This window comes from Mus caroli, unplaced genomic scaffold (assembly GCF_978045245.1).
Source record: "Mus caroli unplaced genomic scaffold, Mus_caroli_1 scaffold_1, whole genome shotgun sequence".
Lineage (NCBI taxonomy): Eukaryota > Metazoa > Chordata > Mammalia > Rodentia > Muridae > Mus > Mus caroli.
This window is the reverse complement of record NW_028227256.1, coordinates 188,697,758-188,710,594: the sequence shown is the minus strand read 5'-3', so window position 1 is coordinate 188,710,594 and position 12,837 is coordinate 188,697,758. Positions and strand designations below refer to the sequence as shown.

Here is a 12,837-nt window from a genome sequence, read left to right as displayed (position 1 = left end):
GTGCAGGGGGAGCCGGGCGAGCACTTCACCGTGTTTTTGATGGCCTGTCCTGGGACCGGTGCTGGCATTTGAAGTCTGTTCTGTTCCTAAAAGATACACAGTAGGGTCTGTGGGACTCTGAGGTTTCTCGAGGGTGAGGCACAGGCACATTGCTAGCCTAGGAACCGTCAAAGACTGCTTCTTGCTGGCCTGGAGCTGCTGCTAGCTCACTAGTGTGCCGTAGAGTACCAGACTTGGGACTAGCACACAGCTCTAGATTTAGGGATTTTCTCACAGACATATTGAGAAGGACCCATTTCTTTTCTTCCTTTAGAAAAATGTATTCTTTGACATGTGTGGTGGCACATGCCTTTAGTCCTAGCACTTGGGAGGCAGAGGCAGGTGAATGTCTGTGAGTTAGAGGTGAGCCTGATCTACACGGTGAGTCCCAAGACGGCCAGGAGTGTACAAGAAACCCAGTCATGAAAGAAAGTGTCCTTTGACAATTTCATACATGCATGTGATGGTCTCCATCCCGCTCTTCCTTCCCTCGTCTCTCTGTTCCCCTTCTCCCAGTAGATTTCCTCCCGGCTTTCCCTATTTAAATCCAGTGACCACCGAGTGTTGAGTGTTGTTATGGCTGTTGCTGAGTATAGTGTGGGGCTGACGGCTGAAGCACAGGCTTCTCTCCACGGCTCCACTACTAAAGAAAAGTGGCGCTCTTGCGCCATCCAGTTGGTGCTGTGCGCTCCTCAGCTAGGTATGGGGCTGCAGGAGCCCCTCCCCTCTGAAGGGCTTGTTTCTCGGAGGCATGTCAGATTCCATCTGATCTGCATGTCATCCACTTCTGGGTCATCTTGGTTCTGGGCTAGGTGCTTTTTTTGTGCATGAAGCAGGAGTGGTTGCTACTGGGACAAGTAGAAAGTCCCTTTGGTTGAGTGTGGCAATGTTTGACCTATAGAGTTGAGTGAAGGTGATGAGCTGATAGTAACGAGGCCATGTGTTTTATATATAGTCCCCCACGAGAGGCCACCTGTTGTCAAAGGAGACCGATCTCTTTGTGCAGCTGGTCTTCAAATGCGGGGTTCTGATGGCTCATACTGTAAAGCTTCTGTGTGTGGCAACTCAACCTTTCCCCCAGGCCCGTCTTTCAGAGATGCTGTCCTAGGCAGATTCTGCTCGACTGTCTGACTCTGAGCAGTTCAAAGCCCAGAGGTGAGGGCAGGTAGGTGGACTGGGATGCTAAATAAACCCCTCGTGCCTGTAGCTGCTTTTTAACAAGTCACCTGAGGCCCTCTAATAGCACCGAGACTGGAATCTCTGTGATCCACACCCAGAGGCAGGCGACTCATGGAACCTTTGACTTCCCCTGTATCACTTCCAAAAGAGGCATAGGGCTCTGTGCAGTGGTAGTGGAGGGTGAGCCTGCTACTCTGCTGATGTTCTAGGAGGGTCCCTGTGAGGATGGGTTGATGTTGACACGTTGTCTATATTGTATCCAGTACCTATGGCTGCCCTTCCCACCACTTCTCTTTGTCCTCAGCAAGACCCACAGCCTGTATCATGCTTGTAGCTCCCTGTGGCTCACTCATCCATCACTTTCTTTCTGGGTTGTAGTCTCTACTACATGTGATGCTTAGATGTAGTTTTATAAAAAAACGGGGTGAGTTATAGGACCATGCTGAGCAAGACCACATGAAGCAGATGTACTCAAGTGTAAGATGAGTGGAGTAGGTATTAACTATTTATGTTATTATGTCTTGTGTATCTTTACATCTGCCTGTGTATGCACGTATACACTTGTGTGTTTGCACATCTTGTCTATATACATCTATGTACACTTGTGAATTTACATGCCATGTCTATATAGTTACATGTGTGTGCATATATATGTGTATGCTTACCCATCTCTCTGTACTTCTTTCTATATGTGTGCACATGTATACATGTACACACACATACATAGATACACACACACACACACACACACACACACACGGATGAAGACTGGGGTTTTGAGAACTTACCTATTGTGCATGAGGCTCTAGGTGTGATCTCCTGAATGATGGAGGGGGAAGGCAACCTGAGATCGCATGTTGTTGTTTCAGTGGTAGAAGATCTTTTGAAGTGTGTGTTAGCAGCTTTCAGTCACTGTGACAAAGTGCCTGAGGCTAACAACTTACAAGGTGGATAGGTTCCTTTTGGTGTGCACCTTGAGAGGTTTTAACCCATGGTTGGCTGCTTTGGGCCTGTAGCAAGGCAGACAAGCATGATGGTGGAGGCTCAGTAGTAGACTGTTTGCATGGCGTGTGTGAGGCCCATTTGATCCCCAACCCTTTACTGAAAAAGCTTTTCTTTTTGGACAGCTTGTTGGAGAGTACTTCCTTGAGAAGGGAGTTGAGAAATTGCTTCAATAAGGAAAAGAGGGAGACCAGTACCCATGAAAGCTAGCGAGCCCTCCATGCAGGAGCTGTGCCTGGACCAGGTTTCTCAGGCATGGCAATGTTCAGTTTCCCAGGACTAAGGCAAGGAGGGGTGTGGGTCTCCCTCATCCACAGTTCCGTTTAAGCTAAGAATCCCTTGGTTGGGCTGCTGGATGATCCATTCAGGATTATATTTGTCAGTGACGTCTTTACCTGCATTTGAACAACAGCAGCATCTCCTTTGGAGTCTTTGAGATGTGAGGTCTGAGGGGCTTTCCATGCGAAGCACATGCTGGAGCTGTGTCCCCTCTGCAGAGGACAGGCTGTCAGCACCTACGCATCTTTTCAGCCCTCTTCTGATTTTCTAATTGATTTGTACTGCCCACTTGTTTTGCAGTTCATGGTTTGTGTGTGTGCCTTGAACAACAGCACTGAATGACCCCCGTGACTGGGTCTTCAGTGGCTCAGGAGCATCCAGGGGCTGCTGTGCACCCTGTGCTTGGCATTGGTTTCATCTTCTCACCACCGAGTTCTAGGCCGTCCTCTTTGTGTATGGATCTGCTTGTTTTGCTGTAAATGACTTAATCTTTGGTATTTGTGATTTTCAGGTTGTCCCTAAAGTTTACAAGTCTTTTTCCCTTTATTGGTCTCAGTTGAGTTTTATTTTTCCTAGCCTGCTCACTGCTTTTGGGCAGTCTTGGGCTAAAGTATTTATAGTAGTTTTTCACTTTGAAGCAAAGGATAAGACCTTGATGATCAGTATGTCAGTTATCTGTGATTAACTGCTGGTGGGTGGGTATTTGTGGGAGTGTGTACACATGGGTATGTGTGTGTGGGTGTGTGTGGGAGTGTCAGAGGACATCATCTAAAAAGTTTATATAGTTTTTAGAATAGCGGGTGAGTAACTTTTGCATGCTCTAGAAATATTTTGATGGTCCCCATGGTCTAGTGACATCCATTTGAAGCTGTGGGTTTAATGAAATCTGCCCCCTTTGGGGAATAGGTAGTCCTTTATAGAGATCCTAAAATTTGAAACAAAGAAAAAAGAACCAAAGAAAACAAGGCTGTACTGTGAGGTGCCGAAGTCCTGTGTAAAGCTGACTTGAGCGTGGAGCTAGGTTGGTGCTCACATGGTCTTCCTCTGTTCGGTAGGAAGTGAGCAACCAGAGGCCTCCACAGGCTGACAAACAATGGCTGACGGCCGTATCTGCCTCCAGCTGCTTTCCCATGGTCTGTGAACTAAGAACACTTTTTACATTTTTAAATGGTCGAAAAGCCCAAAGAAATTATCAGTGATATGACATGCAATTAAAGTTTCAGTGTCTATAGCAAAGTCTTACTGAAGTCCAGCATGCTCCTCTGTTCAGCACAGAATTGTGTAGCTACAACAGGACATGGAGGTGCAGGGCCTGAAGTATTTACTCTCTGGCTCTTCACGGAGCTTGCTGAGCCCTGATCTCAGAATCCTGTAGTTTGATCCACTGCAGTTTTCATTCTTGGTGTTGTCTCCTGTGGAAATAAATAACTCTTTTATGTGCCATTTTCTGAGAACCTTGGCATTAAGTACTCAGTGGTGGCTCTGGCCTGGAGATGGAGCTAAGCGCTCAGGTGCTTATGTGGCATGCGTGAGGTGCCTTGGGATTGTCCCCTGGCATCATCAAGGAAACAAACCAAGAAACAACCCAAACCCCACCAAATCAAAGCAAGCAGAAACAGCAGTGTGTGCCTGAGCTGTTTCAGGGATGGGGTTTCCAGTTTTGTCTCAGAGAATCAGCCGCTGGATGAGTAGATTCGAGAACTGTATGTGTTCCTGATGTCTCCAAGGATCCGCAGTGTGGAACCATTTTAGTAATACAGTCACCTAAGACATTTTTCTGTGCTGACCTTTGTGCTGATTGTCACATAGGAAAGCCATGAGGATCAAACTGTTGGGGATGGTGGTACCAAACCAAAGTTGGTTATTGCACATGCCGCTGGTAGAAGCGGCACTGTCTGCATGTTCTGAGACAGCAGGAAGGAAGGCTTCTGTTGTGGCAGCAAGCCTGGCATGCTAGGAAGCTCACAGTGTCCTCCCTGCTAAGCTACCATGCTGCTCTAGGGAAGGTGGGTGAGCGCTGTGGAGCTGAGCCGAGAAGCCACTCGCTCACAGGAGGCCACTTTGCTTGAATCAGTAGCAGACAGACAGTTGTCATCACACTTGTGTGTTTGGTTCCTAATTTTTTCCCTTGGAATGAACTGAGCTGCCTCTTCAAGGAAAACAGCTCATGTGTTTGTTGCCAGTGGGAGAGCTTCCTCCCCAGTTAGGGCTTTTGTGCTGCCTTGAGGTTGGCAGTTGGCCAGTGTGATTGTTATTCTGTAATAATGAAATAGGAGGTTGATATGTGCAAGATCTGTGGTAGTCAGGGAACTGATATTTTACAAATAATTGATTTGTTAGGCTATAAATAGCATGGGTAAAGATGGTTCAAGACGGACCAGTGGATTTACCTGTAGCGAACCCTACACATTTCAGTGTTTGGGTTTTATGTATTGCTCGTTGCTGTCAGTTTTCAGAGCACAGCACCCTGGAGCTTTGGTGTCGTGTAGAAAAACAGGAGTTTGAGTTCAGTTCCCAGGATCCACCTGGCAGAAGGAAAGAACTGACTTCACACAGTTGTCCTCTGACCTCATGTATGTGCTGTGGGTTCCTGCAGCCCCCACCCCCAGAGTAATAATAGAAAAGGAAGACAGGAAAACAGTGACCACAATTATCTAGCACTTTCTCTTTTATTAACATCTTCCAACCACAAGGCTGTGACAACAGATAGTTTGCCGAACCATGAGTCAGAATGGCTCGTGTTCTGTTCAGCCAAGCATCAAGACTTGCAAAATATCAAAGATTGTCATTTCTCCCAATACATATTTTTTTGTTTTGATGAATGTAGTTACTTTTAATAAATAAAAATTTTAATGCATAATAGTTTTAATGTTTTATTTCAAAAGATTATTATTTAACTTTTTATTTGTGTGTGTATGTGAATTTCACATTATGCACCCCAATCCCACTCACCTCCCCCTCCCCTTTATACCTGCCTCCACCCCGTAACCTCCTCCATGAGAAAAAAAATCTCACTATGGAAGCTGTAGTGTGTCCCACAATAATCCCCTCTTTCCTCACTTCTTTATTGGCAGATGTTCATTGCAGTGGGCCATTGGTCTGGTTTGATAGAAGCCTCTGGCTTCTGCTACACCATCAATCCTGGACCCTCACTGGGACTCCTCCCAGATAGCCTGTTGCTGCCCTGGGTCGGGGGAGATCCTGCAGCTTTAGATCCGTAGGATTGGACCCTTTACATGCTCTAGCAGTTTAGAGATGGAGTAGATGTCAGGGTGGGTCAACTCAAAACCCTAGATCTGGACCTAGGCAGTCACTGGTCAGCCCACCGTCTCTCCCACACCCACTCTACTAGGGTAGGATTTCCAGTACTGCCCTGGCTAGCTCATCCCATGCTACAGTACTGCCCTGGCTAGCTCATCCCATGCTACAGCTGGCATTGGGCAGGGCCAGACCTCCTGCTCTCATACTCTTGGGGCTGGCTCACCTGCAACCCAGGAAGCAGAACCAGTGTCAGGATTCATCTAGGATAGGCTAAAGACATGCAAATGATGTTTCTGGAGATGGCCCATTGTTTTATATGGTCTGTAATGGGAGATCTCTGAGAGGCAAGGCCCAAAGAGACTTCATCTCAGGATTGCTTCTTGCAGCTGATATGCCTTTCCTGTCATTATTAAATTAGTATAATAATTCCTGGGCATTAGCCCACCCTACTGGGCAGATTTTCTGCAGATCAACAAAGACGTATTTATTCTCTTGTAGTAATGTTATGTAGACAAATTGATGATTTAATAATTCCTAATAATGTTTCATTGGAATTCTTAAATTTATACAAGTAGTTTTGAGCCCTCTATATAGTATGAAAGCTGCAATTAGGCCTCTATAAACCTATATGTCATGGGCTAGTTGCACTAGCATAGAAGGCAGGCTTGGAACAAATTCACGATCAGGGAAAACATTGTTTCTAGGCTAGCTGTGAAACTATTATCTGGTAACTAAAGGTCATAAACTGGAAATGGACAATTTATTGTAGGTGCAAGGACAGAAAATAAAATATTGACTAGATTTATCTATACAAAACTTCAAAACTAATGAGATACAAGGCAGATGATTTGCCTTTTGGCAAAACCATGCTAACTGAGGACATAAGAATTATTGTTTTAAAAAAAATATTGCTTTAACCTTCTAATGAACTTGTGGAGCTAGTGAAGGATAATGAATGTTTAGCTAGAACACTTGGAAACATTCCTGCTGAAACTCCTTATTTGATTTATGATGAACTTTTGGAATGTAAAGATGGCTGGAAGACCATGTGATCTATTCTCCTGAGAAAGTGTAAGAACTAAGAATGAGGAAAATAAGCAAGCAGGCTTCTTCCTACTAACAAGGACAAGGCTTCTTTCATTCAGCAATAAAAAGGAAAAAGGTTTTTTTTTGTTCACCAATAGAAAGATGAGGCTTTTCCCCCTCCAGCAATAAAGAGAATGAGTTTTTTTTCTTACTTAGGGTTTTTAGCAATAAAAAGGTAGAAGCCTTTTCTTTCTCTGAGCAATAAAGGTTGAAGCTTATTTTTCGTCTAGAATGAGTGAGTGTTTTCTGCTCACATCAGGCTGTTTCTCACTACCCTCAGATCTCCAGCTCTGCCTCTCTTCGTTGTGCACAGTCCTTCTGCTTCTCCATCTCTTCCATCTCTCCACCACTTAAATTGCTTATCTTAGTGGTTCCCAGAGCCCCTGGGTGTCTGGGGTCATCTCTGGAGTAATCACAGGAGTGCTGTGCCCCACCTATGCCATGTGGCATAGGGTAGGGGTTGTCTCAGATGTGATTTGCCTGCCTGAGCCTGTGTGGCATCTGGCAAGGGTTGTCTCAGGCTTGCTCTGTACTCAGGCCCCATGGTATTGGACTGGATGGGGCTGTGGGGTAGTTTCAGGCTTGCTCCCTCCCTAGGCTGTATGGTGCTCCACTGGGCAGGGGTCATCTTAGGAATGGTCTACCCACCTGGGTCCCATGGTGCCAGACTGTGATAGATTAGACTTGCCCTCTGCCTGATCCTGTGGCACCAGACTCTAACAGATTTACTTTCATCTTATATGTTTGAGTGTTTGCCTGCATCTGTTAATGTGTGCCTGGTACACTCAGAGGCCAGAAAAAGGTGTTGTGTCCCTTGGAACTGGGGCTGTAGATGACCATGACCTACACACAGATGGCCATGAGTTACAGACAGACAGATGGCCATGAGTTACAGACAGACAGATGGCCATGAGTTACAGACAGACAGATGGCCATGAGTTACAGACAGATGGCCATGAGTTCTAGACAGACAGATGGCCATGAGTTACAGATAAGCAGATGGTCATGAGTTCTAGACAGACAGATGGCCATGAGTTACAGACAGACAGATGGCTGTCCCGAGCTATCGTTCTTGCCGGCAAGAACACACTCGGACAACCAGATTCTTCTGCGGCAAGCTTTATTGCTTCTTAAGGAGGAAAGACCCAGACTCCGGAAAATGGTGCTGCTTATATAGCCCTCAGCATGGCATTTCAGCACCTGATGTGGCATGTCAGCTCCTGATTTGTTGCTCGCCCATCACCTCATTACTACGCCCCGAGATTGGCAGTGACTAGGCGTATCTCGCACTTGCGCACAAGGCTTGTTTACTAGTTAGGCACAGCAGAAGCCAGCGCCATCTTATAATGGCGATTGCTCACGGCAAGGCTCTCCACAGATAGCCATGAGTTACAGACAGACAGATGGCCATGAGTTACAGACAGACAGATGGCCATGAGTTACAGACAGACAGATGGCCATGAGTTACAGACAGACAGATGGCCATGAGTTACATACAGATGGCCATGAGTTACAGACCATCAACATCAGATCAGATGAGCTAAATTGAAGCAATCTGCTAGATGCTGCCAGTCACCAGCAGGCCACAGCTGCTCTGCTGAGTTAGTTATGGGAGGATGGCAGTATGTGTGACCTGTGCCCCTGTGGCTACTTCTAGTCTTATGTTGACTCTTGTGCTCCTCATTTCAGGATTCTCCAGTGACAGTGACCTTCTGTCCCTCACTGTTGATGCAGACTCTCTTGCCGAGGTAGATGATGGAATGGCTTCCCGTCAGGGTTCTCCCAGTAGAACCTTTGGTCTGAGTCTGTCTACGGATTCTTCGGCAGTAGGGGCTGTTGCTTCTGACAGTGAACCAAGCAAAGTAGAAGACCGGGAAAGCCGCAGCCTCTTCCCCAGCAGCTTAAAGCCAAGGCTTGGCAGGAGAGATTACCTGGAGAAGGCAGGGGAACTTATCAAACTGGCCTTAAAGAAGGAGGAGGAAGATGACTATGACGCTGCTTCTGACTTTTACAGGAAGGGCGTCGATCTGCTCCTAGAAGGGGTACAAGGTATGACTTTTGTCCACAGTCATGTGTCCTGGCATGGCTTATGTGGTGCAAGGAAATCTGTCTGTCCTGTGCCTGAAGGGTCTGTGTTCTTCTGTATTCAGGAGGGGAAATGAGAAGACCTCATGAGTGACGTCATCACAAGTGCTTGGCACTCTGAGCCACCTATGAAAGTTGATTATCTCCAAAAGCAGGGTCCCCCAGGTGCTGTGGGAATGGCAGTCTTTCTCCTGACTTGACCAGTATTCGCCAAGAGCGCTCCTGGGGACTGCCCATGAGTTTACTATCAGTGGACTCTGACAGTGGAGAAGAGGAGGCTCTTGGTTTGTCTACCACTGCTTTCTGTTAGCCAAGGCGGCTCTTAACCTTCACCTAGTGAATCAAGGGACGGGAATGTGCTGAGCTGAGCATAATGTAGTGTCTCCAAATACACTACAAGAACTGTGTGTGCGTGTGTGTATGTGTGTGCGCAAATGTGTGCGCACATGTTTGTGCTTGTGTGTGTGCATGTGTGTGTGTGTGCGCGTGTGAGCGTGTGTGCATGTGTGTGCGTGTGTGTGTGCATGTGTGTGCGTGCACATGTGTGGGTGCGTGTGTGTGCGTCTGTGTACGTGTGTGCGTGTGTGTGTGCGCGTGTGTGTGCGTGCACGTGTGTGTGCGTGCGTGTGTGTGTGCATGTGTGTGCCTGTGTGTGTGCTTGTGTGTATGTGCGCGCGCGCGTGTGTGCATGTGTGCATGTGTGTGCGTGTGTGCATGTGTGTGTGTGTGTGTATGCGTGTAGGGCTTTATTTTGTGCCTTCCTTTTTATCACAAGAATAGAATAAAGTGCCCTGTACTTAGTGACATGACTTCTTGGACAGGATGAAATAATCAAAAGCTGGTGTGACCTTCTTCAGTGAACTGTCACTTCTGCTGCTCTTCTGTGCCTGACGGGACTTCTTATCTACTACCCTTTCCTTTAGTATTTCCTCTCAGGACACCTGTTGTCCTTATCCTGTTCTGTGTATGTATATGCGTTTCTAAACTGCTTCTTATCAATCATTTTCACTGAATTTCTTCTTTAAAAATTTTTTTTCCGTTTAATTTTTGTCTGAGTGTTTTGCCTGTGTGTGTGTCTGTGTAGAACCTCCCCTGTGAGAACCTGATGTCTGAGTAGGCCAGGAAGAAGCCACTGGGTCCCCTGGAATTGGCACTACAGACAGGTGTGAACTGCCATGCGGGTGCTGGGAAGTGAAGCAGGATGCTCTAGAAGAGCAAAAAGTGCTTTCAGCTGCTGCACCTTCTCTCCAGCCCTGGATTCTCCTTTTCAAACTTTATTTCTACCTTGTCGGATACCTAGTGCCCCAAGTCCTCCACATGACCACTTCTAACTTTTGTGTATTTAAGAACACTGCCTTTTCCTTTTAGTTATGGGAGGGCAGGCATGTGTATGTGAGTGTGCTTTAGTTATGGGAGGGCAGGCATGTGTATGTGAGTGTGCTTTAGTTATGGAGGAGGGCAGGCATGTGTATGTGAGTGTGCTTTAGTTATGGAGGGCAGGCATGTGTATGTGAGTGTGCTTTAGTTATGGGAGGGCAGGCATGTGTATGTGAGTGTGCTGTAGTTATGGAGGAGGGCAGGCATGTGTATGTGAGTGTGCTTTAGTTATGGAGGGCAGGCATGTGTATGTGAGTGTGCTTTAGTTATGGAGGGCAGGCATGTGTATGTGAGTGTGCTTTAGTTATGGGGGAGGGCAGGCATGTGTATGTGAGTGTGCTTTAGTTATGGGAGGGCAGGCATGTGTATGTGAGTGTGCTTTACTTATTGAGGGCAGGCATGTGTATGTGAGTGTGCTTTAGTTATGGGAGGGCAGTCATGTGTATGTGAGTGTGCTTTAGTTATGGAGGAGGGCAGTCATGTGTATGTGAGTGTGCTTTAGTTATGGAGGAGGGCAGGCATGTGTATGTGAGTGTGCTTTAGTTATGGAGGAGGGCAGGCATGTGTATGTGAGTGTGCTTTAATTATGGAGGGCAGGCATATGTATGTGAGTGTGCTTTAGTTATGGGAGGGCAGGCATGTGTATGTGAGTGTGCTTTAGTTATGGAGGAGGGCAGGCATGTGTATGTGAGTGTGCTTTAGTTATGGAGGAGGGCAGGCATGTGTATATGAGTGTGCTTTAGTTATGGAGGTCAGGCATGTGTATGTGAGTGTGCTTTAGTTATGGAGGGCAGGCATGTGTATGTGAGTGTGCTTTAGTTATGGAGGGCAGGCATGTGTATGTGAGTGTGCTTTAGTTATGGAGGGCAGGCATGTGTATGTGAGTGTGCTTTAGTTATGGGAGGGCAGTCATGTGTATGTGAGTGTGCTTTAGTTATGGAGGGCAGGCATGTGTATGTGAGTGTGCTTTAGTTATGGAGGGCAGGCATGTGTATGTGAGTGTGCTTTAGAAATGGAGGAGGGCAGGCATGTGTATGTGAGTGTGCTTTAGTTATGGAGGGCAGGCATGTGTATGTGAGTGTGCTTTAGTTATGGGAGGAGGGCAGGCATGTGTATGTGAGTGTGCTTTAGTTATGGAGGAGGGCAGGCATGTTTATGTGAGTGTGCTTTAGTTATGGGAGGGCAGGCATGTGTATGTGAGTGTGCTTTAGTTATGGAGGGCAGGCATTTGTATGTGAGTGTGCTTTAGTTATGGGAGGGCAGGCATGTGTATGTGAGTGTGCTTTAGTTATGGGAGGGCAGGCATGTGTATGTGAGTGTGCTTTAGTTATGGGAGGGCAGGCATGTGTATGTGAGTGTGCTTTAGTTATGGAGGAGGGCAGGCATGTGTATGTGAGTGTGCTTTAGTTATGGAGGGCAGGCATGTGTATGTGAGTGTGCTTTAGTTATGGAGGAGGGCAGGCATGTGTATGTGAGTGTGCTTTAGTTATGGAGGAGGGCAGGCATGTGTGTGTGAGTGTGCTTTAGTTATGGGAGGGCAGGCATGTGTATGTGAGTGTGCTTTAGTTATGGAGGAGGGCAGGCATGTGTATGTGAGTGTGCTTTAGTTATGGAGGAGGGCAGGCATGTGTATGTGAGTGTGCTTTAGTTATGGAGGAGGGCAGGCATGTGTGTGTGAGTGTGCTTTAGTTATGGAGGGCAGGCATGTGTATGTGAGTGTGCTTTAGTTATGGAGGGCAGGCATGTGTATGTGAGTGTGCTTTAGTTATGGAGGGCAGGCATGTGTATGTGAGTGTGCTTTAGTTATGGGAGGGCAGTCATGTGTATGTGAGTGTGCTTTAGTTATGGAGGGCAGGCATGTGTATGTGAGTGTGCTTTAGTTATGGAGGGCAGGCATGTGTATGTGAGTGTGCTTTAGTTATGGAGGAGGGCAGGCATGTGTATGTGAGTGTGCTTTAGTTATGGAGGGCAGGCATGTGTATGTGAGTGTGCTTTAGTTATGGGAGCAGGGCAGGCATGTGTATGTGAGTGTGCTTTAGTTATGGAGGAGGGCAGGCATGTGTATGTGAGTTTGCTTTAGTTATGGGAGGGCAGGCATGTGTATGTGAGTGTGCTTTAGTTATGGAGGGCAGGCATTTGTATGTGAGTGTGCTTTAGTTATGGGAGGGCTGGCATGTGTATGTGAGTGTGCTTTAGTTATGGGAGGGCAGGCATGTGTATGTGAGTGTGCTTTAGTTATGGGAGGGCAGGCATGTGTATGTGAGTGTGCTTTAGTTATGGAGGAGGGCAGGCATGTGTATGTGAGTGTGCTTTAGTTATGGAGGAGGGCAGGCATGTGTGTGTGAGTGTGCTTTAGTTATGGAGGGCAGGCCTGTGTATGTGAGTGTGCTTTAGTTATGGGAGGGCAGTCATGTGCATGTGAGTGTGCTTTAGTTATGGAGGGCAGGCATGTGTATGTGAGTGTGCTTTAGTTATGGAGGAGGGCAGGCATGTGTATGTGAGTGTGCTTTAGTTATGGAGGAGGGCAGG

At 46.9% G+C, this 12,837-nt stretch overlaps 1 protein-coding gene across 4 annotated transcripts in view; it reads left to right on the top strand.

Moving 5' to 3' along the window:
- Positions 1-12,837, top strand: part of Rps6kc1 (ribosomal protein S6 kinase C1) — a 146,279-nt gene that overhangs the window by 33,539 nt on the left and 99,903 nt on the right. For all 4 annotated transcript variants that reach the window (XM_029476266.2, XM_021159114.3, XM_029476274.2 and 1 more), the window contains one exon: positions 8,536-8,895. In XM_029476266.2, coding sequence (XP_029332126.1) covers positions 8,536-8,895 — 360 coding nt within the window. The remainder of the gene's footprint in view (positions 1-8,535; positions 8,896-12,837) is intronic.